Below are 27,697 nucleotides of genomic sequence, written 5' to 3'. Positions count from 1 at the left end.
TCCCACAGCCCTACAGGAGGCGGTGAGCACGGGGGACCCGGAGCTGGTGGAGCTGGTGCTGCAATACCGCGACTACCAGCGAGCCTCGCGACGCCTGGCGGGCATCCCCGAACTCCTCCGGCAGCTTCGCAGGGTAATGTGGCCGCCCGCTCCCTCCCCGACCCTCCCCGGAACGGAACGGCCAGCGTGCGCCCCTGGCTTGTCGGGGCCGCGTGCGTCCGCGCGTGGATGAGCGGAAGTTAACCTCTCTTTCTTCTGTCCCACCCGCTGCTCCCCGCTCTCTCCCCCCCCGCCTTCCCCTCTTCCGCTCCCGCTCCCGCCCCTCTCCGAATCCCCTGCCTCTCCCTACCCTCCCCTCCCCACCCCTCCCCGACAGGCCCCCAACTTCTACGTGGAGATGAAGTGGGAGTTCACGAGCTGGGGTGAGTCTCCAAACCCGGCGCAGACGGCGGGACGCCCAGAGGTCGTCCCTTCCCTCCTCAACTCTCCTTTCCCTCTCCTTCCTTCCCTTCCCTACGCTCCCCTCCCTTCCCTTCTCTCCGCAACTCTCCCTTCCCTCCCCTCCCCTCCCTTCCCTCCGCAACTGTCCCTTCCCTTCCCACCCTCCCTTCCCCCTGCAAATCTCCCTTTCCCTCCGCTCCCCTCCCTTCCCTCCCCTCCATTCCCCTCCCTTTCCTCCATAACTCTCCCTTCCCTCCCCTCCGTTCCCCTCCCTTTCCTCTGCAACTCTCCCTTCCCGTCCCACCCTCCCATCCCTCCGCTCCCTTCCCTCCCCTCCGCTCCCCTCCCTTCCCTTCCCTCCGCAACTCTCCCCTCTGCAACTCTCCCTTCCCTACCCTCCCCTCCGCTCCCCTCCCTTTCCTCCGTAACTCTCCCCTCCCTTCCCTCCCCTCCGTTCCCCTCCCTTTCCTCCGCAACTCTCCCTTCCCTCCCCTCCGCTCCCCTCCCTTTCCTCCGTAACTCTCCCTTCCCTCCCCTCCCTTCCCTTCCCTCCGCAACTCTCCCCTCTGCAACTCTCCCTTCCCTACCCTCCCTTCCCTCCCCTCCGCTCCCCTCCCTTCCCTCCACAACTCTCCCTTCCCTCCCCTCCCTTCCCTTCCCTCCGCAACTCTCCCCTCTGCAACTCTCCCTTCCCTACCCTCCCCTCCGCTCCCCTCCCTTTCCTCCGTAACTCTCCCCTCCCTTCCCTCCCCTCCGTTCCCCTCCCTTTCCTCCGCAACTCTCCCTTCCCCCCTCCGCTCCCCTCCCTTTCCTCCGTAACTCTCCCTTCCCTTCCCACCGCAACTCTCCCCTCCCCTCCGCTCCCCTCCCTTTCCTCCGTAACTCTCCCTTCCCTCCCCTCCCTTCCCTTCCCTCCGCAACTCTCCCCTCTGCAACTCTCCCTTCCCTACCCTCCCTTCCCTCCCCTCCGCTCCCCTCCCTTCCCTCCCCTTCCCTCTCCCTTCCCTTCCCTCCGCAACTCTCCCCTCTGCAACTCTCCCTTCCCTACCCTCCCCTCCGCTCCCCTCCCTTTCCTCTGTAACTCTCCCTTCCCTTCCCACCCTCCCTTCCCTCTCCTCCGCTCCCCTCCCTTCCCTCCGTACCCCTCCTTTCCCTCTCCTCTCCTCCCTCCCCTCCGCACTCTTCCCTTCCCTCCACAACCCTCCCTCCCCTCCGCGGTCCTCCCTTCACTCTGCACCCCTTTCTTCCCTCCGCAACCCTCCCTCCCCTCCTCGCCCCTCCTCTTCCACCATCCCTCTGCTTCCTTCTCCCTCCCCTCTCCATTTCCCCCCGTCCCTACCCCTCCCTCCAGTCACCCCCACCCCCACACACTTGTGGAAAAGTACAGCGCAGAAACAGTCCCTTTGGCCCGTCTAGTCCGTGCTGAACCGTTTAAACTGCCGACTCCCATCGACCCTCACCGGGACCACATCCCCCCCCCCTGCCCCCCGTCCACGTACCCGTCCAAACTTCTCTTCGACGTTGGAATCGAGCTGGCGTTCACCACTTGTGTTGGCAGCTCGTCCCGCACCCTCCCCTCCCCTCCGAGTGAAGAAGTTTCCCCTCCACGTTCCCCTTAAACCTCTCACCTTTCACCCTTCACCCCTGACCTCTGGTTGTTGTCCCACCTGAGAGTGGGAAAACCCTGCTTGCATTTACCCCTCATAATTTTGATTACTTCTGTCAAATCTCCTCTCAATCTTCTACATTCCCAGGAATAAAGTCGTTACCTATTCGATCTTTCCCGATAACTCAGGTCCCCCAGACCCGACAACATCCTTGTAAACTTTCTCTGTACTCTTTCAACCCTGTTTACATCTTTCCTGTAGGTAGGTGACCAAAACTGCACATGTTATTCCAAATTAGACCTCACCAACGTCTGATACTTCAACTTAACACCCCGTCTCCTGTACTCAGTACTGTTTCCCCCGCCATCTGAAGGTGGAGCGTTCCTATGAAACGGTTCGTAAGCCGGAATGTCGTAAAGCGAAGAAACAATTACCATTTATTTATATGGGAAAAATTTGTGAGCATTCGCAGACCCAAAAATAACCTATCAAATCATGCCAAATAACACATAAAACCTAAAATAACAGCAACATACAGTAAAAACAGGAATGATATGATAAATACACAGTCTATATAAAGTAGAAACACTTTTCCACAATCATTTCCTGTACTGTTCTCCGTAGGGAAAATCTCACGCAAGCGCTCTCCACAGAAACACTCCCTCCAGTAATCTTTAAGCTATGAAGCTGTCAAATCATACCAAATAACACGTAAAAATACACAGCCTATATGAAGTAGAAATAATGTATGTACAGTGTAGTATCACTTACCGGAATCGGGACAGCGCCGAGCACACTGATGATGGTGTGTTAGACTGAGTCGTCGGAGTTTGGGTGGTGCAGTGGCCCCCACCCTCCAGGCCGCCCACCGATACCGATCCGCGAAGCATGCAGGGGTGCAGCGGTAGCCAGGAGGCGCACAGCACATCCTTAAGAAAAAAACGGAAACAAACATGCTAATTAATTAGGTGCCGCCTGGCAAGTAATTGTCGGCCCAGATCAGTGCCGATTGCCAATTGCGTCGCCTCTGATCTGGGCCGACAATTAAGTGTCGGGCGGCACCTAATTAATTAGCTTGTTTATTTCTGTTTTTTTCTTAAAGATGTGCTGGGTGCCTCCCGGCTACCGCTGCATTCTCTACGAATCAGTATCTGTCCGCGGCCTGGGTGAGGGGTGGTGGGACACTGGGGTGTCATCTCGTCATCTGTTTCCATTAGGGCTGCAAGGTCATCTCCTATGACTGCCCGCCTCGATGTCGAAGGTCGAGGTTCGTCGTCTGCTGTGGCTGATGTGGAAGGCTTGCTTGACTGCTGAGCCTCGCGCATTTTTCTAATTTTTTCAAATCAAACTGCAAATATGCCCCTAAACCGACGTACCCTTTCAAAATTAAAGTCGTACTTTATCATTACTCGTTCGGTTTCCATTGTTATCCTTTCCTCTTCCAATTGCATCAGCTCTTCATCTGTCAGATCTTGGTCATGGGACGCCAAAACCTCTTCAACATCATCTTCGTCAGCTTCCACAAGCCAAACTCACGTTGTCCTTACTTCGTTCACCACAATAGAACATAGAATAGTACAGCACAGTACAGGCCCTTCGGCCCACAATGTTGTGCTGACCCTCAAACCCTGCCTCCCATATAAGACCCACCTTAGATTCCTCCATATACCTGTCTAGTAGTCTCTTAAACTTCACTAGTGTATCTGCCTCCACCACTGACTCAGGCAGTGCATTCCACGCACCAACCACTCTCTGAGTGAAAAACCTTCCTCTAATATCCCCCTTGAACTTCCCACCCCTTACCTTAAAGCCATGTCCTCTTGTATTGAGCAGTGGTGCCCTGGGGAAGAGGCGCTGGCTATCCGCTCTATCTATTCCTCTTATTATCTTGTACACCTCTATCATGTCTCCTCTCATCCTCCTTCTCTCCAAAGAGTAAAGCCCTAGCTCCCTTAATCTCTGATCATAATGCATACTCTCTAAACCAGGCAGCATCCTGGTAAATCTCCTCTGTACCCTTTCCAATGCTTCCACATCCTTCCTATAGTGAGGCGACCAGAACTGGACACAGTACTCCAAGTGTGGCCTGACCAGAGTTTTATAGAGCTGCATCATTACCTCGTGACTCTTAAACTCTATCCCTCGACTTATGAAAGCTAACACCCCATAAGCGTTCTTAACTACCCTATCCACCTGTGAGGCAACTTTCAGGGATCTGTGGACATGTACCCCCAGATCCCTCTGCTCCTCCACACTACCAAGTATCCTGCCATTTACTTTGTACTCTGCCTTGGAGTTTGTCCTTCCAAAGTGTACCACCTCACACTTCTCCGGGTTGAACTCCATCTGCCACTTCTCAGCCCACTTCTGCATCCTATCAATGTCTCTCTGCAATCTTCGACAACCCTCTACACTGTCTACAACACCACCAACCTTTGTGTCGTCTGCAAACTTGCCAACCCACCCTTCTACCCCCACATCCAGGTCGTTAATAAACATCACAATCAAAACGCTTAATTATGTCTAGTTTTACCGTAAGGGTGACACCCTTACGAGCTCTTTCAGGCTTTTCCGACACTTTAGAACTCACCTTGCTAACGGCAGCTCACAGGCTCGTGTTTAAGCAATGCTGTTCCGAATCCGGGGGAGAGCGGCTGCTCGGGGCGCGCGCTGAATTGTTTTCAACGCGCTGCTTCTTTTCGTAACAGCGAAAACACCTTCTGTTAGCGAGAACAGGGTACTAACGTAGGTCTTTCGTAACAGTGAGGTTTGGTAAAGCGAATGTTGGAAAAGCGGGGGACACCCGTACTTTGACTTGTGGAGTTCAACGTGCCAAAAGCTTTCTTTGCGACGTCCCTTTCAATGAATTATGGGCCTGTGTTCCCAGACCCCTCTGTTTTACAACTTACCCTACGTTTACAACTAGCATCCCGTCTCCTGTACTCAAAACGTTCTCGATGATCCGACTGAACCACTCCCTGCCTCACCCTCCCTCCCTCAATATGCCTCCTCCTTCCCCCCCCTCCAATTCCCCTTCTCTCCCCCGTCTCTCACTCCCCCGACTCTCTCTCCCTGCAGTCCCCCTCGTCTCCAGGATCTGTCCCAGTGACGTCTACCGTGTCTGGAAGAGTGGCGCCAACTTGCGCGTGGACACGACGCTGCTCGGGTTCAATCAGCTGACTTGGCAGCGCGGCAACAGGTCGTACATCTTCAAGGGCGAGGGTGAGTGAGAGAGTCCAGCAACACTCCCCGGGGGTCAGACACGGAGCGAATCTCCCTCCGCACCGTCCCATCACACACTCCCGGGGTCAGACACAGAGTGAATCTCCCTACACGCCGTCCCATCACACACTCCCAGGGTCAGACACAGAGTGAATCTCCGTCCGCACCGTCCCATCACACACTCCCAGGGTCAGACACAGAGTGAATCTCCCTCCGCACCGTCCCGTCTCACACTCCAGGGGTCAGACACAGAGTGAATCTCCCTCCGCACCGTCCCATCACACACTCCCGGGGTCAGACACAGAGTGAATCTCCCTCTACACCGTCCCATCACACACTCCCAGGGTCAGACACAGAGTGAATCTCCCTCCGCGCCGTCTCATCGCACACTCCCGGGGTCAGACACAGAGCGAATCTCCCTCCACACCGTCCCATCACACACTCCCGGGGTCAGACACAGAGTGAATCTCCCTACACGCCGTCCCATCACACACTCCCAGGGTCAGACACAGAGTGAATCTCCCTCCACACCGTCCCATCACACACTCCCAGGGTCAGACACAGAGTGAATCTCCCTCCGCACCGTCCCGTCTCACACTCCAGGGGTCAGACACAGAGTGAATCTCCCTCCGCACCGTCCCATCACACACTCCCGGGGTCAGACACGGAGTGAATCTCCCTCTACACCGTCCCATCACACACTCCCAGGGTCAGACACAGAGTGAATCTCCCTCCGCACCGTCTCATCGCACACTCCCGGGGTCAGACACAGAGTGAATCTCCCTACACGCCGTCCCATCACACACTCCCAGGGTCAGACACAGAGTGAATCTCCCTCCACACCGTCCCATCACACACTCCCAGGGTCAGACACAGAGTGAATCTCCCTCCGCACCGTCCCGTCACTCACTCCCGGGGTCAGACACCGAGTGAATCTCCCTCCGCACCGTCCCATCACACACTCCCGGGGTCGGACACATAGTGAATCTCCCTCCGCACCGTCCCATCACACACTCCCGGGGTCGGACACAGAGTGAATCTCCCTCCACACTCCTGGGGTCAGACACAGAGTGAATCTCCCTCCGCACCATCCCGTCACACACTCCCGGGGTCAGACACAGAGTGAATCTCCCTCCGCACCATCCCATCACACACTCCCGGGGTCAGACACAGAGTGAATCTCCCTCCGCACCGTCCCATCACACACTCCTGGGGTCAGACACAGAGTGAATCTCCCTCCACACCGTCCCATCACACACTCCCGGGGTCAGACACAGAGTGAATCTCCCTCCGCACCATCCCATCACACACTCCCGGGGTCAGACACAGAGTGAATCTCCCTCAGCACCGTCCCATCACATACTCCCGGGGTCAGACACAGAGTGAATCTCCCTCCACACCGTCCCATCACAGACTCCCGGGGTCAGACACAGAGTGAATCTCCCTCCACACCGTCCCGTCACACACTCCCGGGGTCAGACACAGAGTGAATCTCCCTCCACACCGTCCCATCACACACTCCCGGGGTCAGACACAGAGTGAATCTCCCTCCGCACCATCCCATCACACACTCCCGGGGTCAGACACAGAGTGAATCTCCCTCCGCACCGTCCCATCACACACTCCCGGGGTCGGACACAGAGTGAATCTCCCTCCACACTCCTGGGGTCAGACACAGAGTGAATCTCCCTCCACACCGTCCCGTCACACACTCCCGGGGTCAGACACAGAGTGAATCTCCCTCCACACCGTCCCGTCACACACTCCCGGGGTCAGACACAGAGTGAATCTCCCTCCACACCGTCCCGTCACACACTCCCGGGGTCAGACACAGAGTGAATCTCCCTCCACACCGTCCCGTCTCACACTCCCGGGGTCAGACACAGAGTGAATCTCCCTCCACACCGTCCCGTCACACACTCCCGGGGTCAGACACAGAGTGAATCTCCCTCCACACCGTCCCATCACACACTCCGGGGGTCAGACACAGAGTGAATCTCCCTACACACCGTCCCATCACACACTCCCAGGGTCAGACACAGAGTGAATCTCCCTCCGCACCGTCCCGTCTCACACTCCCGGGGTCAGACACAGAGTGAATCTCCCTCCGCACCGTCCCGTCACATACTCCCGGGGTCAGAGAACATGAAATCCAGGAACTGGACTTGGTTTTCAGAGGCTGTATAATCCAGAGAACATAGAGACCTACAGCATATTACAGGCTCTTTGGCCCACAATGTTGTACTGACCATGTAACCTACACTAGAAGCTGCCTGGAATTTCCCCAGCGCATAGCCCTCTGTTTTTCTAAGCTCTTAAGAGACCCTATCATATCTGCCTGCACCACTGTCACCGGCAGCCCATTCCACACACTCACCACTCTCTACGTAAAAAACTTACCCCTGACATCTCCTCTGTACCTGCTCCCCAACACCTTAAAACTGTGCCCTCTCGTGCTGGCCATTTCAGCCCTGGGAAAAAGCCTCTGACTATCCACACGATCAATGCCTCTCATCATCTTATACACCTCTATCGGGTCACCTCTCATCCTCCGTCACTCCAAGGAGAAAAGGCCGAGTTCACTCAACCTATTCTCATAAGACATGCTCCCCAATCCAGGCAACATCCTTGTAAATCTCCTCTGCACCCTTTCTGTGGTTTCCACGTCCTTCTTGTAGTGAGGTGACCAGAACTGAGCCCAGTGCTCCAAGTGGGGTCTGACCAGGGTCCTATATAGCTGCAACGTTACCTCTCGGCTCCTAATCTCAATCCCATGGTTGATGAAAGCCAATGCACCGTATGCCTTCCTAACCACAGAGTCAACCTGTGCATCTGCTTTGAGTGTCCTGTGGACTTGGACCCCAAGATCCCTCTGATCCTCCACACTGTCAAGAGTCTTACCATTAATACTATATTCTGCCATCATATTTGACCTACCAAAATGAACCACCTCACACTTATCTGGGTTGAACCCCATCTGCCACTTCTCAGCCCAGTTTTGCATCCTATCAATGTCCCGCTGTAACCTCTGACAGCCCTCCACACTATCCACAACACCTCCAACCTCTGTGTCATCAGCAAACTTACAAACCCATCCCTCCGCTTCCTCATCCAGGTCATTTATAAAAATCGCAAAGACTAGGGGTCCCAGAACAGATCTCTGAAGCACTCCACTGGTCACCAACCTCCATACAGAATATGACCCGTCTACAACCACTCCTTGCCTTCTGTGGGCAAGCCAGTTCCGGATCCACAAAGCAATGTCCCTTGGATCCCATGCCTCCTTAATTTCTCAATAAGCTTTGCATGGGGTACCTTATCAAATGCCTCGCTGAAATCCATATACACTATTTCTACTGCTCTACCTTCATCAATGTGTTTAGTCACATCCTCAAAAAATTCAATCAGGCTCGTAAGGCACGACCTGCCCTTGACAAAGCCATGCTGACTATTCCTAATCATATTATACCTCTCCAAATTTTCATACATCCCGCCTCTCAGGATCTTCTCCAACAAAGTGCCAACCACTGAAGTAAGACTCACTAGTCTATAATTTCCTGGGCTATCTCTACTCCCTTTCTTGAATAAGGGAATAACATCCGCAACCCTCCAATCCTCCGGAACCTCTCCCATCCTCATTGATGATGCAAAGATCTTCGCCAGAGGCTCAGCAATCTCCTCCCTCAACTCCCACAGTAGCCTGGGGTACATCTCATCTGGTCCCGGTGACTTATCCAACTTGATGCTTTCCAAAAGCTCCAGCACATATATAACCATATAACAATTACAGCACGGAAACAGGCCATCTGGGCCCTTCTAGTCCGTGTCGAACTCTTACTCTCACCTCGTCCCACCGACCCGCGCTCAGCCCATAACCCTCCATTCCTTTCCTGTCCATGTATCTATCCAATTTAACTTTAAACGACAACATTGAACCTGCCCCAACCACTTCTGCTGGAAGCTCGTTCCACACAGCCACCACTCTCTGAGTAAAGAAGTTCCCCCTCGTGTTACCCCTAAACTTTTGCCCTTTAACTCTCAACTCGTGTCCTCTTGTTTGAATCAATGGAAAAAGCCTATCCGCGTCAACTCTATCCACCCCCCTCATAATTTTAAATACTTCTATCAAGTCCCCCCTCGACCTTCTACGTTCGAAAGAATAAAGACCCAACTTGTTCAACCTTTCTCTGTAACTTAGACGATGAAACCCAGGTAACATTCTCGTAAATCTTCTCCGTACTCTCTCAATTTTGTTGACATCTTTCCTATAATTCGGTGACCAGAACTGTACACAATACTCCAAATTTGGCCTCACCAATGCCTTGTACAATTTCAACATTACATCCCAACTCCTATACTCAATGCTCTGATTTATAAAGGCCAGCATACCAAAAGCTTTCTTCACCACCCTATCCACATGAGATTCCACCTTCAGGGAACTATGCACCATTATTCCTCGTTCCCTCTGTTCTACTGCATTCTTCAATGCCCTACCATTTACCATGTATGTCCTATTTTGATTAGTCCTACCAAAATGTAGCACCTCACATTTATCAGCATTAAACTCCATCTGCCATCTTTCAGCCCAATCTCCTAACTGGCCTAAATCTCTCTGCAAGCTTTGAAAACCTACTTCATTATCCACAACTCCACCTATCTTAGTATCGTCCGCATGCTTACCAATCCAATTTACGTCCGCTTTCTTACCATCTACATGCTCGAGCTTTTCATTCTGCTGCAGGTCATCCCTACAATCACCAAGATCCTTTTCCACAGTGAATACTGAAGTAAAGTATTTGTTAAGTACGTCAGTGAAGTATTCATTAAGATAATGAGAGGCATTGATGGTGTGGATAGCCAGAGGCTTTTTCCCAGGGCTAAAATGACGGACACGAGGGGGCCTAGTTTTAAGGTGTTTGGAGGTAGGTACAAGGCAGGTTGTTCACGCAGAGGGAACCTCTCCCGTCCTCGTTGTTGATGCAAAGATCGTCGCCAGGGGCTCAGCAATCTCCTCCCTCGCCTCCCACAGTCGCCCGGGGTACATCTCGTCCGGTCCTGGCGGCTTACCAAACTTAATACTTTCCAAAAGCTCCAGAACATTCTCTTTCTTAATGTCTCTATGCTCAAGCGTTTCAGTCCACTGTAAGTCACCCCCACAATTGCCATGGTCTGAAGCAAAGTATTTATTAAGTACCTCCGTTACCTCCTCCGATTCCATGCACGTGTTTGCACTATCGCTCCCGATTGATCATATCCTCTTGCTCTTCACATACTTGTAGAATGCCTTGGGGTTTTCCTTAGTCCTGCTCACCAAGGCCTTCTCATGGCTCCTTCTGGCTCTCCTAATTCCATTCTTAAACTCCTTCCACTTTGGTGGCAAGAACAGGAAAACAGATTATTATCTGAATGGTGGCCGATCAGGAAAAGGGGAGGTGCAACGAGACCTGGGTGTCATTATACACCAGTCATTGAAAGTGGGCATGCAGGTACAGCAGGCGGTGAAAAAGGCGAATGGTATGCTGGCATTCATAGTGAGAAGATTCGAGTACAGGAGCAGGGAGGTACTACTGCAGTTGTACAAGGCCTTGGTGAGACCACACCTGGAGTATTGTGTGCAGTTTTGGTCCCCTAATCTGAGGAAAGACATCCTTGCCATAGAGGGGGTACAAAGAAGGTTCACCAGATTGATTCCTGGGATGGCAGGACTTTCATATGAAGAAAGACTGGATCGACTAGGCTTGTACTCGTTGGAATTTAGAAGATTGAGGGGGGATCTGATTGAGACGTATAAGATCCTAAAGGGATTGGACAGGCTAGATGCGGGAAGATTGTTCCCAATGTTGGGGAAGTCCAGAACGAGGGGTCACAGTTTGAGGATAAAGGGGAAGCCTTTTAGGACTGAGATGAGGAAAAACTTCTTCACACAGAGAGTGGTGAATCTGTGGAGTTCTCTGCCACAGGAAACAGTTGAGGCCAGTTCATTGGCTATATTTAAGAGGGAGTTAGATACGGCTCTTGTGGCTAAAGAGATCAGGGGGTATGGAGGGAAGGCTGGGGCGGGGTTCTGAGTTGGATGATCAGCCATGATCATAATAAATGGCGGTGCAGGCTCGAAGGGCCGAATGGCCTACTCCTGCACCTATTTTCTATGTTTCTATGTTTTCCTAGCAACCTTGCAATTTTCTAGAGCTCTATCAGTGCCTAGTTCCTTGAAATTTTTGTAAACTTTTCTTCTTAACTAGATTTTCTATATCGTTTGTACACCATGGTTCTGTTACCCTGCCATCCTTTCCCTGCCTCAGCGGAACGTACCTACGCAGAACTCCATGCAAATACTCCATGAACATTTGCCACGTTTCTGCCGTGCATCTCCCTGAGAACATCAGCTCCCAAGTTATGCTCCTGTTTCTGCACGTGGCCAAGTGGTTAAGGCATTGGACTAGCGGCCGGAAGGTCGTGAGTCCGAGCCCCCGGCCGAGGCAGCGTGTTGTGTCCTTGAGCAAGGCACTTAACCACACATTGCTCTGCGACGACACCGGTGCCAAGCTGTATGGGTCCTAATGCCCTTCCCTTGGACAACATCAGTGGCGTGGAGGGGGGAGACTTGCAGCATGGGCAACTGATGGTCTTCCATACAACCTTGCCCAGGCCCGCGCCCTGGAGAGTGAAGACTTTCCAGGCGCGGATCCATGGTCTCGCAAGACTAACGGGTGCCTTTCTGCCCAATAGCATCATATTTCCCGCCCCCCCGCCCGCAACCCAGTTAAATGTTTTCCCAAATTGTCTGCTCCCATCCCTCTCCAGCGCTATGGTGAGGGAGATCGAGTTGTGGTCGCTACCTCCAAAATGCTCTCCCCCTGAGAGACCTGACACCTGACCAGGTTCGTTTCCCAACCCCAGATCAGGTACAGCCTCTCCTCTGGTTGGCGTATCTACCTATTGTGTCAGGAAACCTTCCTGAACACAACTCCACCCCGTCTAAACTCCTTGCGCCAAGGAGATGCCAGTCAGTATCAGGGAAGCTAAAATCTCCCATCGCAACAACCCTATAATTATTGCACCGTTCCAGAATCTGCCTCCCTCTCTGCTCCTCGGTATCTCGATTACTGTTTGGGGGTCTATAAAAAACCCCCAGTAGAGTTATTGACCCCTCTTCCTGTTGCTAACTTCCACCCACAGTGACTCGGTAGACAATCCCTCCATGACTTCCTCCTTTTCTGCGGCCGTGACGCTATCTCTGATCTGCAGTGCCACACCCCCCCACCTCTCTCGCCTCCCTCCCCGTCCTTTCTGAAACACCTAAAGCCCGGCACACTCACCAGCCATTGCTGCCCCTGAGACGTCCAAGTCTCTGTCACGGCCACAACGTCACAGTTCCACGTGTCGATCTACGCTCTAAGCTCATCCGCCTTGTTTATAATATTCCTTGCATGAAAATAAACACATCTCAAACCATCTGGCTGGGGGCACCTTTCCTCTAACATCTGCCTACCCTTCCTCACAAACTCCCTACAAGCCCCATCCTCTGACGAAGGGTCTCGGCCTGAAACGTCGACTGTACCTCTTCCTAGAGATGCTGCCTGGCCTGCTGCGTTCACCAGCAGCTTTGATGTGTGTTGCTTGAATTTCCAGCGTCTGCAGAATCCCTGTTGTTTGCGCCCCATCCTCTGCCTCCTTTCGTCGGCTCCCACCCCCCTGCAAATCTAGTTGAAACCCTCCCCAACAGCATCAGCAAACCTCCCTCCCGGGATATTGGTTCCCCTCCAGTTCAGGGGCAACCCGTCCCACCTGTACAGGTCACCCCTCCCCAGAAAAGGTTCCAGTGATCCGAGGATTTGACACCCTGCCCCCTGCACCATCCCCTCCGCCACTCATTCATCTGCGCCGTCTTCCTGTCCCGATCTTCCCCGGCTCCTGGCACTGGGAATAATCCGGAGATTACCGCCTTGGAGATCCCGCTCTTCAGTCTGCTCCCTAACTCCCTGAACTTACTGTGCTGGACGTCTACCCCTCTCCTGCCCATGACATTGGTACCAATGTCTCCCATGACCTCCGGCTGCTCACCGTCCCCTTCAAAAAGAGACTGCAGAGTGAATCTCCCTCCGCACCGTCGCATCACACACTCCCGAGGTCAGACACAGAGTGAATCTCACTCCGCACCATCCCATCACACACTCCCGGGGTCAGACACAGAGCGAATCTCCCTCCACCCCGTCCCATCACACACTCCCGGGGTCAGACACAGAGTGAATCTCCCTCCGCACCGTCCCATCACACACCCCCGGGGTCGGACGCAGAGTGAATCTCCCTCCGCACCGTCCCATCACACACTCCCGGGGTCAGACACAGAGCGAATCTCCCTCTGCGCCGTCCCGTCACGCACCCCCGGGGTCGGACGCAGAGTGAATCTCCCTCCGCACCGTCCCATCACACGCTCCCGGGGTCAGACACAGAGCAAATCTCCCTCCGCACCGTCCCGTCACACACTCCCGGGGTTAGACACAGAGTGAATCTCCCTCCGCACCGTCCCATCACACACCCCTGGGGTCAGACACAGAGTGCATCTCCCTCCGCACCGTCCCATCACACACTCCCCGGGTCAGACACAGAGTGAATCTCCCTCCGCACCGTCCCGTCACACACTCCCGGGGTCAGACACAGAGTGAATCTCCCTCCGCACCGTCCCATCACACACTCCCCGGGTCAGACACAGAGTGAATCTCCCTCCGCACCGTCCCGTCACTAACTCCCGGGGTCAGACAGAGAGTAACTATTTTTCCCTCTCTCTTTATCTCTGCCCTCACTTTCTCGTTCTGACCCTCTCTCTCTCTCTCTCCCCCTCACTTCCGTTGTCCCTGTCTATCTCTCTGTGTCCTCTCTCTCTCAGAGGACGGAGCGGTGGTAATGGAGGTCGACCACGACAAGAGACTGGTCTTCACCGAGACGCTGTCCCTCGCCCTGCACAACACCGAGCTCGTTCTCTCTGCCATGCTGCCCAGCGAAGATCAGGTGGCATCTCGTCTGACCTCGCCCATCATCGCCACCCACCTCGACACCAAAAACATCGCTTTCGAGAGGTGAGAGATACTGTCACACAGTCCGCTGAAAACTCCTCTCCTGGGGATCTGTTATTGTATATATAAACCCACCCCGAACCCCTGGATTAGATCCCGGTCTGTAACCCACTCCCGGGGATCTGTTATTCTATATATAATCCCCCCGAAACCCTGGATTAGATCCCGGTCTGTAACCCAGTCCCGGGGATCTGTTATTGTATATATAAACCCACCCCGAACCCCTGGATTAGATCCCGGTCTGTAACCCACTCCCGGGGATCTGTTATTCTATATATAAACCCCCCGAACCCCTGGATTAGATCCCAGTCTGTAACCCAGTCCCGGGGATCTGTTATTGTATATATAAACCCACCCCGAACCCCTGGATTAGATCCCGGTCTGTAACCCACTCCCGGGGATCTGTTATTCTATATATAATCCCCCCGAAACCCTGGATTAGATCCCGGTCTGTAACCCACTCCCGGGGATCTGTTATTCTATATATAATCCCCCCGAACCCCTGGATTAGATCCCGGTCTGTAACCCACTCCCGGGGATCTGTTATTCTATATATAATCCCCCCGAAACCCTGGATTAGATCCCGGTCTGTAAACCACTCCCGGGGATCTGTTATTCTATATATAATCCCCCCGAAACCCTGGATTAGATCCCGGTCTGTAACCCACTCCCGGGGATCTGTTATTCTATATATAATCCCCCCGAAACCCTGGATTAGATCCCGGTCTGTAACCCAGTCCCGGGGATCTGTTATTGTATATATAAACCCACCCCGAACCCCTGGATTAGATCCCGGTCTGTAACCCACTCCCGGGGATCTGTTATTCTATATATAAACCCCCCGAACCCCTGGATTAGATCCCAGTCTGTAACCCACTCCCAGGGATCTGTTATTCTATATATAATCCCCCCGAAACCCTGGATTAGATCCCGGTCTGTAACCCACTCCCGGGGATCTGTTATTCTATATATAATCCCCCCGAAACCCTGGATTAGATCCCGGTCTGTAACCCAGTCCCGGGGATCTGTTATTCTATATATAATCCCCCCGAAACCCTGGATTAGATCCCGGTCTGTAACCCACTCCCGGGGATCTGTTATTCTATATATAATCCCCCGGAAACCCTGGATAAGATCCCGGTCTGTAACCCACTCCCGGGGATCTGTTATTCTATATATAATCCCCCCGAAACCCTGGATTAGATCCCGGTCTGTAACCCAGTCCCGGGGATCTGTTATTGTATATATAAACCCACCCCGAACCCCTGGATTAGATCCCGGTCTGTAACCCACTCCCGGGGATCTGTTATTCTATATATAATCCCCCCGAAACCCTGGATTAGATCCCGGTCTGTAACCCACTCCCGGGGATCTGTTATTCTATATATAATCCCCCCGAAACCCTGGATTAGATCCCGGTCTGTAACCCACTCCCGGGGATCTGTTATTCTATATATAATCCCCCCGAAACCCTAGATTAGATCCCGGTCTGTAACCCACTCCCGGGGATCTGTTATTCTATATATAAACCCACCCCGAACCCCTGGATTAGATCCCGGTCTGTAACCCACTCCCGGGGATCTGTTATTCTATATATAATCCCCCCGAAACCCTGGATTCGATCCCGGTCTGTAACCCACTCCCGGGGATCTGTTATTCTATATATAATCCCCCCGAAACCCTGGATTAGATCCCGGTCTGTAACACACTCCCGGGGATCTGTTATTCTATATATAATCCCCCCGAAACCCCGGATTAGATCCCGGTCTGTAACCCACTCCCGGGGATCTGTTATTCTATATATAATCCCCCCGAAACCCTGGATTAGATCCCGGTCTGTAACCCAGTCCCGGGGATCTGTTATTGTATATATAAACCCACCCCGAACCCCTGGATTAGATCCCGGTCTGTAACCCACTCCCGGGGATCTGTTATTCTATATATAAACCCCCCGAACCCCTGGATTAGATCCCAGTCTGTGACCCAGACCCGGGGATCTGTTATTGTATATATAAACCCCCACTAACCCCTGGATTAGATCCCAGTCTGTAACCCACTCCCGGGGATCTGTTATTCTATATATAAACCCCCCGAACCCCTGGATTAGATCCCAGTCTGTAACCCACTCCCGGGGATCTGTTATTCTATATATAAACCCCCCGAACCCCTGGATTAGATCCCAGTCTGTAACCCACTCCCGGGGATCTGTTATTATATATATAAACCCCCCGAACCCCTGGATTAGATCCCAGCCTGTAACACACTCCCAGGGATCTGTTACTCTATATATAACCCCCCCCCTGAACCCCTGGATCAGATCCCAGTCTGTAACCCACTCCCGGGGATCTGTTATTCTATATATAAACCCCCCGAACCCCTGGATTAGATCCCAGTCTGTAACCCACTCCCGGGGATCTGTTATTCTATATATAAACCCCCCGAACCCCTGGATTAGATCCCAGTCTGTAACCCACTCCCGGGGTCTGTTATTCTATATATAAAACCCCCGAACCCCTGGATTAGATCCCAGTCTGTAACCCACTCCCGGGGATCTGTTATTCTATATATAAACCCCCCGAACCCCTGGATTAGATCCCAGTCTGTAACCCACTCTGATTTTGCAGGAATAAATCTGGAATTTGGGGATGGCGTTCCGAACGTTCTGAGATTGTGCATGGGTATCAGGCCAAGGTAAGAAATCCATCCAATCATTCCTCCCACAGTCTTTCTCCCGCTCTGTCTTACTCTCCCTCCCCCAGTCTCTCCCTCCCCAGTCTCCCTCCCCCAGTCTCTCCCTCCCCAGTCTCACTCCCCCAGTCTCTCCCTCCCCAGTCTCCCTCCCCCAGTCTCTCCCTCCCCAGTCTCCCTCCCCCAGTCTCTCCCTCCCCAGTCTCACTCCCCCAGTCTCTCCCTCCCCAGTCTCCCTCCCCCAGTCTCTCCCTCCCCAGTCTCACTCCCCCAGTCTCTCTCTCCCCAGTCTCTCTCACCGCCAGTCTCTCTCTCCCCAGTCTCTCTCACCCCCCCAGTCTCTCTCTCCCCAGTCTCTCTCACCCCCCAGTCTCTCTCTCTCCCCCAGTCTCTTTCTCCCTCCAGTTTCTCCCTCCCAGTCTCTCTCCTCCCCCAGTCTCTCTCTCCCCAGTCTCTCTCACCCCCAGTCTCTCTCTCCCCCAGTCTCTCTCACCCCCAGTCTCTCTCACCCCAGTCTCTCTCACCCCAGTCTCTCTCACCCCCCCAGTCTCTCTCTCTCCCCCAGTCTCTCTCTCCCCCCAGTCTCTCTCACCCCCCAGTCTCTCTCTCTCCCCCAGTCTCTCTCCCCCCCAGTCTCTCCCTCCCAGTCTCTCTCCTCCCCCAGTCTCTCTCCTCCCCAGTCTCTCTCTCCCCCAGTCTCTCTCCTCCCCCAGTCTCTCTCTCTCCCCCCAGTCTCTTTCTCCCCCAGTCTCTCCCTCCCAGTCTCTCTCCTCCCCCAGTCTCTCTCTCTCCCCAGTCTCTTTCTCCCCCAGTCTCTCCCTCCCAGTCTCTCTCCTCCCCAGTCTCTCTCTCCCCAGTCTCTCTCACCCCCAGTCTCTCTCACCCCCAGTCTCTCTCACCCCCAGTCTCTCTCTCCCCCAGTCTCTCTCTCTCCCCAGTCTCTCTCACCTCCAGTCTCTCTCACCCCCCCAGTCTCTCTCTCTCCCCCAGTCTCTCTCTCCCCCCAGTCTCTCTCTCCCCCTGTATCTCTCCTCCCCCAGTCTCTCTCTCTCCCCCAGTCTCTTTCTCCCCCCAGTCTCTCCCTCCCAGTCTCTCTCCTCCCCCAGTCTCTCTCACCCCCAGTCTCTCTCACCCCCAGTCTCTCTCTCCCCCAGTCTCTCTCTCTCCCCAGTCTCTCTCACCCCCAGTCTCTCTCTCCCCCAGTCTCTCTCTCTCCCCAGTCTCTCTCATCCCCAGTCTCTCTCCCCCAGTCTCTCTCTCTCCCCAGTCTCTCTCTCCCCTAGTCTCTCCCCCAGTCTCTCTCCCCCAGTCTCTCTCTCCCCCAGTCTCTCTCCCTCCCCCCCAGTCTGTCTCTCCCCCAGTCTCTCTCCCTCCCCCAGTCTCTCTCCCTCCCCCCAGTCTGTCTCTCCCCCAGTCTCTCTCCCTCCCCCCCACTCTGTCTCTCCCCAGTCTCTCTCTCTCCCCCCAGTCTCTCTCCCTCCCCCAGTCTCTCCCTCCCCCCAGTCTCTCTCCATCCCCCAGTCTCTCCCTCCCCAGTCTCTCTCCCTCCCCAGTCTCTCTCTCCCTCCCCCTGTCTCTCTCTCTCCCCCAGTCTCTCTCCCTCCCCAGTCTCTCCCGCCCCCAGTCTCTCCCTCCCCCAGTCTCTCTCCATCCCCCAGTCTCTCCCTCCCCCAGTCTCTCTCCCTCCCCAGTCTCTCTCTCCCTCCCCCAGTCTCTCTCTCTCCCCCAGTCTCTCTCCCTCCCCAGTCTCTCTCTCCCTCCCCCAGTCTCTCTCTCTCCCCCAGTCTCTCTCCCTCCCCCAGCCTCTCCCTCCCCCAGTCTCTCTCTCTCCCAGTCTCTCTCTCTCTCCCCAGTCTCTCTCTCCCTCCCCCAGTCTCTCTCTCCCTCCCCCATTCTCTCTCCCCCCCACTCTCTCCCTCCCCCAGTCTCTCTCTCCCCCCAGTCTCTCTCCCCCCAGTCTCTCTCTCTCCCCCAGTCTCTCTCTCTCCCCAGTCTCTCTCCCCCCAGTCTCTCTCTCTCCCCCAGTCTCTCTCTCTCTCCCCCAGTCTCTCCCTCCCCGTCTCTCTCTCTCCCTCCCCCAGTCTCTCTCTCCCTCCCCCAGTCTCTCTCTCCCCCCAGTCTCTCTCTCTCTCCCCCCAGTCTCTCTCTCTCACCCCCAGTCTCTCTCTCTGTCCCCAGTCTCTCTCTCTCTCCCCAGTCTCTCTCTCTCTCACCCCCAGTCTCTCTCTCTCTCCCCAGTCTCTCTCTCTCCCCAGTCTCTCTCTCCCTCCCCCAGTCTCTCTCTCCCCCCCAGTCTCTCTCCCCCCAGTCTCTCTCTCTCCCCCAGTCTGTCCCTCCCTCCCCCCAGTCTGTCTCTCCCCCAGTCTCTCTCCCCCCAGTCTCTCTCTCTGCCCAGTCTCTCTCCCCCCAGTCTCCCTCCCCCCAGTCTGTCTCTCCCCCAGTCTCTCTCTCCCCAGTCTCTCTCTCTCTCCCCAGTCTCTCTCTCTCTCCCCCCAGTCTCTCTCTCTCTCCCCAGTCTCTCTCTCCCCCAGTCTCTCTCTCCCCAGTCTCTCTCTCCCCCCAGTCTCTCTCTCTGCCCAGTCTCTCCCTCCCTCCCCCAGTCTCTCTCTCCCCCCAGTCTCTCTCTCTCCCCCAGTCTGTCCCTCCCTCCCCCAGTCTGTCTCTCCCCCCAGTCTCTCTCTCCCCCAGTCTCTCTCTCTGCCCAGTCTCTCTCTCCCTCCCCCAGTCTCTCTCTCCCCCCCAGTCTCTCTCCCCCCAGTCTCTCTCTCTCCCCCAGTCTGTCCCTCCCTCCCCCAGTCTGTCTCTCCCCCCAGTCTCTCTCTCCCCCAGTCTCTCTCTCCCCCCCAGTCTCTCTCCCCCCAGTCTCTCTCTCTCCCCCAGTCTCTCTCTCCCCAGTCTCTCTCCCTCCCCCCAGTCTGTCTCTCCCCCAGTCTCTCTCTCTCTCCCCAGTCTCTCTCTCCCCAGTCTCTCTCCCTCCCCCCAGTCTCTTCCCCCCAGTCTCTCTCCTTCCCCAGTCTCTCCTTCCCCAGTCTCTCCCTCCCCCAGTCTCTCTCCCCCAGTCTCTCTCTGTCTCACCCCCAGTCTCTCTCTGTCTCACCCCCAGTCTCTCTCTCTCCTACCCCAGTCTCTGCCTCCCCCAGTCTCTCTCTCTCCCCCCCAGTCTCTCTCTCTCCCCCAGTCTCTCTCTCTCTCTCCCCCAGTCTCTCTCACCCCCTGTCTCTCTCACCCCAGTCTCTCTCACCCCCAGTCTCTCTCCCCAGTCTCTCTCTCCCTAGTCTCTCTCTCCCCCCAGTCTCTCCCTCCCAGTCTCTCTCCTCCCCCAGTCTCTCTCCTCCCCCAGTCTCTCTCACCCCCAGTCTCTCTCTCTCCCCCCAGTCTCTCTCTCCCTCCCCCAGTCTCTCTAACTCCCCCAGTCTCTCTCTCCCTCCCCCAGTCTCTCTCTCCCCCAGTCTCTCTCCCTCCCCCCAGTCTCTCTCTCTCCCAGTCTCTCTCTCCCCCAGTCTCTCTCCCTCCCCCCAGTCTCTCCCTCCCCCAGTCTCTCTCTCCCCCAGTCTCTGTCCCCCAGTCTCTCTCCCCCCAGTCTCTCTCCCTCCCCTAGTCTCTCTCTCCCCCAGTCTCTCCCTCCCCTAGTCTCTCTCTCCCCAGTCTCTCTCCCCCCAGTCTCTCTCTCCCTCCCCCAGTCTCTCTCTCCCCCAGTCTCTCTCCCCCCAGTCTCTCTCTCTCCCAGTCTCTCTCTCTCCCCCAGTCTCTCTCCCCCCAGTCTCTCTCTCCCTCCCCCAGTCTCTCTGTCCCCAGTCTCTCTCCCCCCAGTGTCTCTCTCTCCCAGTCTCTCTCTCTCCCCCAGTCTCTCTCCCCCCAGTCTCTCTCCCTCCCCTAGTCTCTCTCTCCCCCAGTCTCTCCCTCCCCCAGTCTCTCTCTCCCCCAGTCTCTCTCCCCCCAGTCTCTCTCCCCCCAGTCTTTCTCTCCCCCCCAGTCTCTCTCTCTCCCCAGTCTCTCTCCCCCAGTCTCTCTCTCCCTCCCCAGTCTCTCTCTCTCCCCCAGTCTCTCTCTCTCTCCCCCCAGTCTCTCTCTCCCCCCCAGTCTCTCTGTCTACCCCCAGTCTCTCTCTCTCTGCCCCCAGTCTCTCTCTCTCACCCCAGTCTCTCTCCCCCCAGTCTCTCTCTCTCCCCCCAGTCTCTCTCTCCCCCAGTCTCTCCCTCCCCCAGTCTCTCTCTCCCCCAGTCTCTCTCCCCCCAGTCTCTCTCTCCCTCCCCCAGTCTCTCTCTCCCCCAGTCTCTCTCCCCCCAGTCTCTCTCCCCCCAGTCTCTCTCTCTCTCTCCCCCCAGTCTCCCTCTCTCCCCAGTCTCTCTCTCTCTCCCCCAGTCTCTCTGTCTCCCCCCAGTCTCTGTCTCTCACCCCCCAGTCTCTCTCTCTCCCCAGTCTCTCTCTCTCCCCAGTCTCTCTCTCTCTGACCCCAGTCTCTCTCTCTCCTTCCCTAGTCTCTCCCTCCCCCAGTCTCTCTCTCTCTCCCAGTCTCTCTCCCCTGTCTCTCTCTCTCTCACCCCCCAGTCTCTCTCTCTCTCACCCCCAGTCTCTCTCTCTCTGCCCCCAGTCTCTCTCCTCCCCCATTCTCTCTCTCTCCCCCAGTCTCTCTCCTCCCCCAGTCTCTCTCTGTCCCCAGTCTCTCTCTCTCCTCCCCAGTCTCTCTCTCACCCCCAGTCTCTCTCTCTCTGTCCCCAGTCTCTCTCTTCACCCCCAGTCTCTCTCTCTCTGCCCCCAGTCTCTCTCTCTCTCACCCCCAGTCTCTCTCTCTCTGCCCCCAGTCTCTCTCCTCCCCATTCTCTCTCTCTCCCCCAGTCTCTCTCCTCCCCCAGTCTCTCTCTGTCCCCAGTCTCTCTCTCTCCTCCCCAGTCTCTCTCTCACCCCCAGTCTCTCTCTCTCTGTCCCCAGTCTCTCTCTTCACCCCCAGTCTCTCTCTCTCACCCCCAGTCTCTCTCTCTGCCCCCCAGTCTCTCTCTCTCTCTGTCCCTGGTCTCTCTCTCTCACCCCCAGTCTCTCTCTCTCTGCCCCCCAGTCTCTCTCTCTCTCTGTCCCCGGTCTCTCTCTCTCACCTCCAGTCTCTCTCTCTAACCCCCAGTCTCTCTCTCTCACCCCAGTCTCTCTCCCCCCAGTCTCTCTCCCTCCCCTAGTCTCTCTCTCCCCCAGTCTCTCCCTCCCCCAGTCTCTCTCTCCCCCAGTCTCTCTCCCCCCAGTCTCTCTCTCCCTCCCCCAGTCTCTCTCTCCCCCAGTCTCTCTCCCCCCAGTCTCTCTCTCCCCCCAGTCTCTCTCTCTCTCCCCCCAGTCTCTCTCTCTCACCCCCAGTCTCTCTCTCTGTCCCCAGTCTCTCTCCCTCCCCCCAGTCTCTCTCTCTCACCCCCAGTCTCTCTCTCTGTCCCCAGTCTCTCTCTCTCTCCCCAGTCTCTCTCTCTCTCACCCCCAGTCTCTCTCTCTCTCCCCAGTCTCTCTCTCTCCCCAGTCTCTCTCTCCCTCCCCCAGTCTCTCTCTCCCCCCCAGTCTCTCTCCCCCCAGTCTCTCTCTCTCCCCCAGTCTGTCCCTCCCTCCCCCCAGTCTGTCTCTCCCCCAGTCTCTCTCCCCCCAGTCTCTCTCTCTCTGCCCAGTCTCTCTCTCCCTCCCCCAGTCTCTCTCTCCCCCCCAGTCTCTCTCCCCCAGTCTCTCTCTCTCCCCCAGTCTGTCCCTCCCTCCCCCAGTCTGTCTCTCCCCCCAGTCTCTCTCTCCCCCAGTCTCTCTCTCTGCCCAGTCTCTCTCTCCCTCCCCCAGTCTCTCTCTCCCCCCCAGTCTCTCTCCCCCCAGTCTCTCTCTCTCTCCCCCAGTCTGTCCCTCCCTCCCCCAGTCTGTCTCTCCCCCCAGTCTCTCTCTCCCCCAGTCTCTCTCTCCCCCCCAGTCTCTCTCCCCCCAGTCTCTCTCTCTCCCCCAGTCTCTCTCTCCCCAGTCTCTCTCCCTCCCCCCAGTCTCTTCCCCCCAGTCTCTCCTTCCCCAGTCTCTCCCTCCCCCAGTCTCTCTCCCCCAGTCTCTCTCTGTCTCACCCCCAGTCTCTCTCTCTCCTACCCCAGTCTCTGCCTCCCCCAGTCTCTCTCTCTCCCCCCCAGTCTCTCTCTCTCCCCAGTCTCTCTCTCTCTCTCCCCCAGTCTCTCTCCTCCCCCAGTCTCTCTCACCCCCTGTCTCTCTCACCCCAGTCTCTCTCACCCCCAGTCTCTCTCCCCAGTCTCTCTCTCCCTAGTCTCTCTCTCCCCCCAGTCTCTCTCACCCCCAGTCTCTCTCTCCCAGTCTCTCTCCTCCCCCAGTCTCTCTCCTCCCCCAGTCTCTCTCACCCCCAGTCTCTCTCCTCCCCCCGTCTCTCTCTCCCCCCAGTCTCTCTCTCTCCCCCCAGTCTCTCTCTCCCTCCCCCAGTCTCTCTAACTCCCCCAGTCTCTCTCTCCCTCCCCCAGTCTCTCTCTCCCCCAGTCTCTCTCCCTCCCCCCAGTCTCTCTCTCCCCCAGTCTCTCCCTCCCCCAGTCTCTCTCTCCCCCAGTCTCTGTCCCCCAGTCTCTCTCTCTCCCAGTCTCTCTCTCTCCCCCCAGTCTCTCTCCCTCCCCCCCAGTCTCTCTCCCTCCCCCAGTCTCTCCTCCCCCCAGTCTCTCTCCCCCAGTCTCTCTCCCCCCAGTCTCTCTCCCTCCCCTAGTCTCTCTCTCCCCCAGTCTCTCCCTCCCCTAGTCTCTCTCTCCCCAGTCTCTCTCCCCCCAGTCTCTCTCTCCCTCCCCCAGTCTCTCTCTCCCCCAGTCTCTCTCCCCCCAGTCTCTCTCTCTCCCAGTCTCTCTCTCTCCCCCAGTCTCTCTCCCCCCAGTCTCTCTCTCCCTCCCCCAGTCTCTCTGTCCCCAGTCTCTCTCCCCCCAGTGTCTCTCTCTCCCAGTCTCTCTCTCTCCCCCAGTCTCCCTCCCCCCAGTCTCTCTCCCTCCCCTAGTCTCTCTCTCCCCCAGTCTCTCCCTCCCCCAGTCTCTCTCTCCCCCAGTCTCTCTCCCCCCAGTCTCTCTCCCCCCAGTCTCTCTCTCACCTCCAGTCTCTCTCTCTAACCCCCAGTCTCTCTCTCTCTGACCCCAGTCGCTCTCTTCACCCCCAGTCTCTCTCTCTTCACCCCGTCTCTCTCTCTCACCCCCCAGTCTCTCTCTCTCTGTCCCCAGTCTCTCTCTCACCTCCAGTCTCTCTCTCTAACCCCCAGTCTCTCTCTCTCTGACCCCAGTCGCTCTCTTCACCCCCAGTCTCTCTCTCTTCACCCCCAGTCTCTCTCTCTCACCCCCAGTCTCTCTCTCTCTGTCCCCAGTCTCTCTCTTCACCCCCAGTCTCTCTCTCTTCACCCCATCTCTCTCTCTCACCCCCAGTCTCTCTCTCTCACCCCCCCAGTCTCTCTCTCTCTCACCCCCAGTCTCTCTCTCTCTGTCCCCAGTCTCTCTCTTCATCCCCAGTCTCTCTCTCTCTGACCCCAGTCTCTCTCTTCACCCCCAGTCTCTCTCTCTCTGTCCCCAGTCTCTGTCTTCATCCCCAGTCTCTCTCTCTCTGACCCCAGTCTCTCTCTCTTCACCCCCAGTCTCTCTCTCTCTGTCCCCAGTCTCTCTCTTCACCCCCAGTCTCTCTCTCTCTGACCCCAGTCTCTCTCTCTCTGTCCCCAGTCTCTCTCTTCACCCCCAGTCTCTGTCTCTCTGTCCCCAGTCTCTCTCTTCACCCCCAGTCTCTCTCTCTCTTCACCCCCAGTCTCTCTCTCTCTGACTCCAGTCTCTCTCTTCACCCCCAGTCTCTCTCTCTCTTCACCCCCAGTCTCTCTCTCTCTCCCCCAGTCTCTCTCTCTCTCCCCCAGTCTCTCTCTCTCTCTCACTCTCGCCCTCTCTCAGGTTTTTAGCGCAAACAACGTTGACCTGGTGACCAAGACAAGAACCGAACACCTGTCTGACCCGGACAAGGCGAAGATCAAAGGTCAGTCTGCCACCCCCTCCCTCCCTCCCTCCACATCTCCGCCACCCCCTCCCTCCCTCCCTCCCCTGCACCCCTCCCTGCTGCCATGATTTTCAATTTTACTGATGTTAAATTTAATTTTGTTTAAGCACTATGTGTGTAATGATGTTATTTTTTCTCCACTCTCTCCCTCCCCTCTCTCTTTCTGTCTCTCTCTCCCTCCCGTCTCCGTCCCTTCCCTCTCTCTCTCTCTCTCCCGCCTCCCGCAGGAACACGCACCCCGCTGCAGTCATTTCTGGGCCTTGCCGAGCAGCACGTCTCATCTCCTCCGGAGGGGGTAGGATACCCAGCAGAAACCCGTAACGCTGCCCCAGGGCCCGCTCTCACATCGCGGAGAGGGGGCCGTTCCGCCCTTTCGATCCTGCTGTCCCGGGCTCCCGTCTTAGCCAGTTCCATTCGCCCGTGTTTGTCCCGTCTCCCTCCCAAAACCTTTCCTTTCCTATCCCTGTCCGAGTGTCGTCAATGTACCTGCCCCGACCACTTCCTCTGGCAGCTCGTTCCACAGACTGACCACCCGTATCCCTCTAAACCTTCCCTATCCGTGTCCCTGTCCGAGTGTCGTCAATGTACCTGCCCCGACCACTCCCCCGGCAGCTCGTTCCACAGACAGACCACCCGTATCCCTCTAAACCTTCCCTATCCGTGTCCCTGTCCCAGTGTCGTTAATGTACCTGCCCCGACCACTTCCCCTGGCAGCTCGTCCCGTAGACGGACCACCCGTCTCCCTCCCAAAACCTTTCCTATCCGTGTCCCTGTCCCAGTGTCGTTAATGTACCTGCCCCGACCACTTCCTCTGGCAGCTCGTTCCGTAGACGGACCACCCGTCTCCCTCCCAAAACCTTTCCTATCCGTGTCCCTGTCCCAGTGTCGTTAATGTACCTGCCCCGACCACTTCCCCCGGCAGCTCGTCCCACAGACAGACCACCCGTCTCCCTCTAAACCTTCCCTATCCGTGTCCCTGTCCCAGTGTCGTCAATGTACCTGGTTTCTATGGGGTAATTAAATTTCCCTGGTGTCTCGGGGCGGGGGTGTGGGGGGGAATGAAACTCCCCTTCCATCCACCCAGAACTCCCCCCCCTCCACCGAGGAAGAGTCCCCCTGGGTGGCGGCCGGGCCGGATTGGGTGTGCGTCTGGTCTGTCAGCCTCCCCTCCTCCTTCCTCTCACACTCTCTGTTCTTCCCACCCCCCCCACCGTCGCTCTCATGCTTTCCCTGCCTCTCCTCCCCCTCTCCCTTCCCGTTCTCTCTTCGCCCGTCTCCCTCTGCACCCTCTTCCCCTCCTCTCCGCTATCCTGCCCCCTCCTTGTGCTCTCCCACCACCATCTTCCCTCATCACCCCATCTCCACCTGCTGGCCCCTATTTCCCCCGTCCCCCTCTGCCTCCCCTCTCCCCCCTCCTCATCTCTCCACCACATCTCCCCCTCTCTTCCTCTCTCTCCTCTCTCCATTCTTCTCCCCATCTCTCCTCTCTTTCTCCCCTCTTACCCTTCTGCGAATCTTTCCCCTTCCCCCTCCACCCAATCTCCCCTCCTCTCTCTCCCTCGCTCCCCCCTCTCTCTCTCCCTCATTCCCCATCTCTCCCCCATCCCTCCCTCTCCCCATCTCGATCTCTCTATCACTCCCTCCCTCACTCCCCAACTCTCCCCATCTCTATCTCTCCATCTGTCTCTCCTCTCCTCCGTCCCCGTCTCTCCACCACATCTCCCCTCTCTCCGTTCTTCTCCCCATCTCTCCTCTCTTTCTCCCCTCTTACCCTTCTCCGAATCTCTCCTCTTCCCCCCTCCACCCAATCTCCCCTCCTCTCTCTCCCTCGCTCCCCCCCTCTCTCTCCCTCGTTCCCCATCTCTCCCCCATCCCTCCCTCTCCCCATCTCGATCTCTCTATCACTCCCTCCCTCACTCCCCAACTCTCCCCATCTCTATCTCTCCATCTGTCTCTCCTCTCCTCCGTCCCCGTCTCTCCACCCTCTCTCCCCTCTCTTCCTCTCTCTCCTCTCTCCGTTCTTCTCCCCATCTCTCCTCTCTTTCTCCCCTCTTACCCTTCTCCGAATCTTTCCCCTTCCCCCTCTCCACCCCAATCTCCCCTCCTCTCTCCCCATCTCCCCCCTCTCTCTCTCCCTCGCTCCCCATCCCTCTCGTTCCCCATCTCTCCCCCATCCCTCCCTCTCCCCATCTCGATCTCTCTATCACTCCCTCCCTCACTCCCCAACTCTCCCCATCTCTATCTCTCCATCTGTCTCTCCTCTCCTCCGTCCCCGTCTCTCCACCACATCTCCCCTCTCTCCGTTCTTCTCCCCATCTCTCCTCTCTTTCTCCCCTCTTACCCTTCTCCGAATCTCTCCCCTTCCCCCTCTCCACCCAATCTCCCCTCCTCTCTCCCCATCTCCCCCCCTCTCTCTCCCTCGCTCCCCATCCCTCTCTTTCCCCATCTCTCCCCCATCCCTCCCTCTCCCCATCTCGATCTCTCTATCACTCCCTCCCTCACTCCCCAACTCTCCCCATCTCTATCTCTCCATCTGTCTCTCCTCTCCTCCGTCCCCGTCTCTCCACCACATCTCCCCTCTCTTCCTCTCTCTCCTCTCTCCGTTCTTCTCCCCATCTCTCCTCTCTTTCTCCCCTCTTACCCTTCTCCGAATCTTTCCCCTTC

The 27,697-nt window shown here is 56.3% G+C and overlaps 1 protein-coding gene across 1 annotated transcript in view; it reads left to right on the top strand.

Annotated features, from left to right (window-relative positions):
- LOC134341515 (ankyrin repeat domain-containing protein 13D-like) overlaps window positions 1-27,697 on the top strand; it is a 42,614-nt gene that overhangs the window by 1,611 nt on the left and 13,306 nt on the right. Inside the window, exons 3-9 of the mRNA XM_063039384.1 lie at window positions 9-133; window positions 377-422; window positions 5,127-5,270; window positions 14,158-14,347; window positions 16,969-17,035; window positions 24,931-25,012; window positions 25,261-25,328. Coding sequence (XP_062895454.1) covers window positions 9-133; window positions 377-422; window positions 5,127-5,270; window positions 14,158-14,347; window positions 16,969-17,035; window positions 24,931-25,012; window positions 25,261-25,328 — 722 coding nt within the window. The remainder of the gene's footprint in view (window positions 1-8; window positions 134-376; window positions 423-5,126; window positions 5,271-14,157; window positions 14,348-16,968; window positions 17,036-24,930; window positions 25,013-25,260; window positions 25,329-27,697) is intronic.

The sequence above is a fragment of the Mobula hypostoma genome, unplaced genomic scaffold (genome assembly GCF_963921235.1).
Source record: "Mobula hypostoma unplaced genomic scaffold, sMobHyp1.1 scaffold_83, whole genome shotgun sequence".
Classification (NCBI taxonomy): Eukaryota; Metazoa; Chordata; class Chondrichthyes; order Myliobatiformes; family Myliobatidae; genus Mobula; species Mobula hypostoma.
Note: the sequence above shows the minus strand (reverse complement) of the source record. Positions and strands in the feature narration are given on the sequence as shown.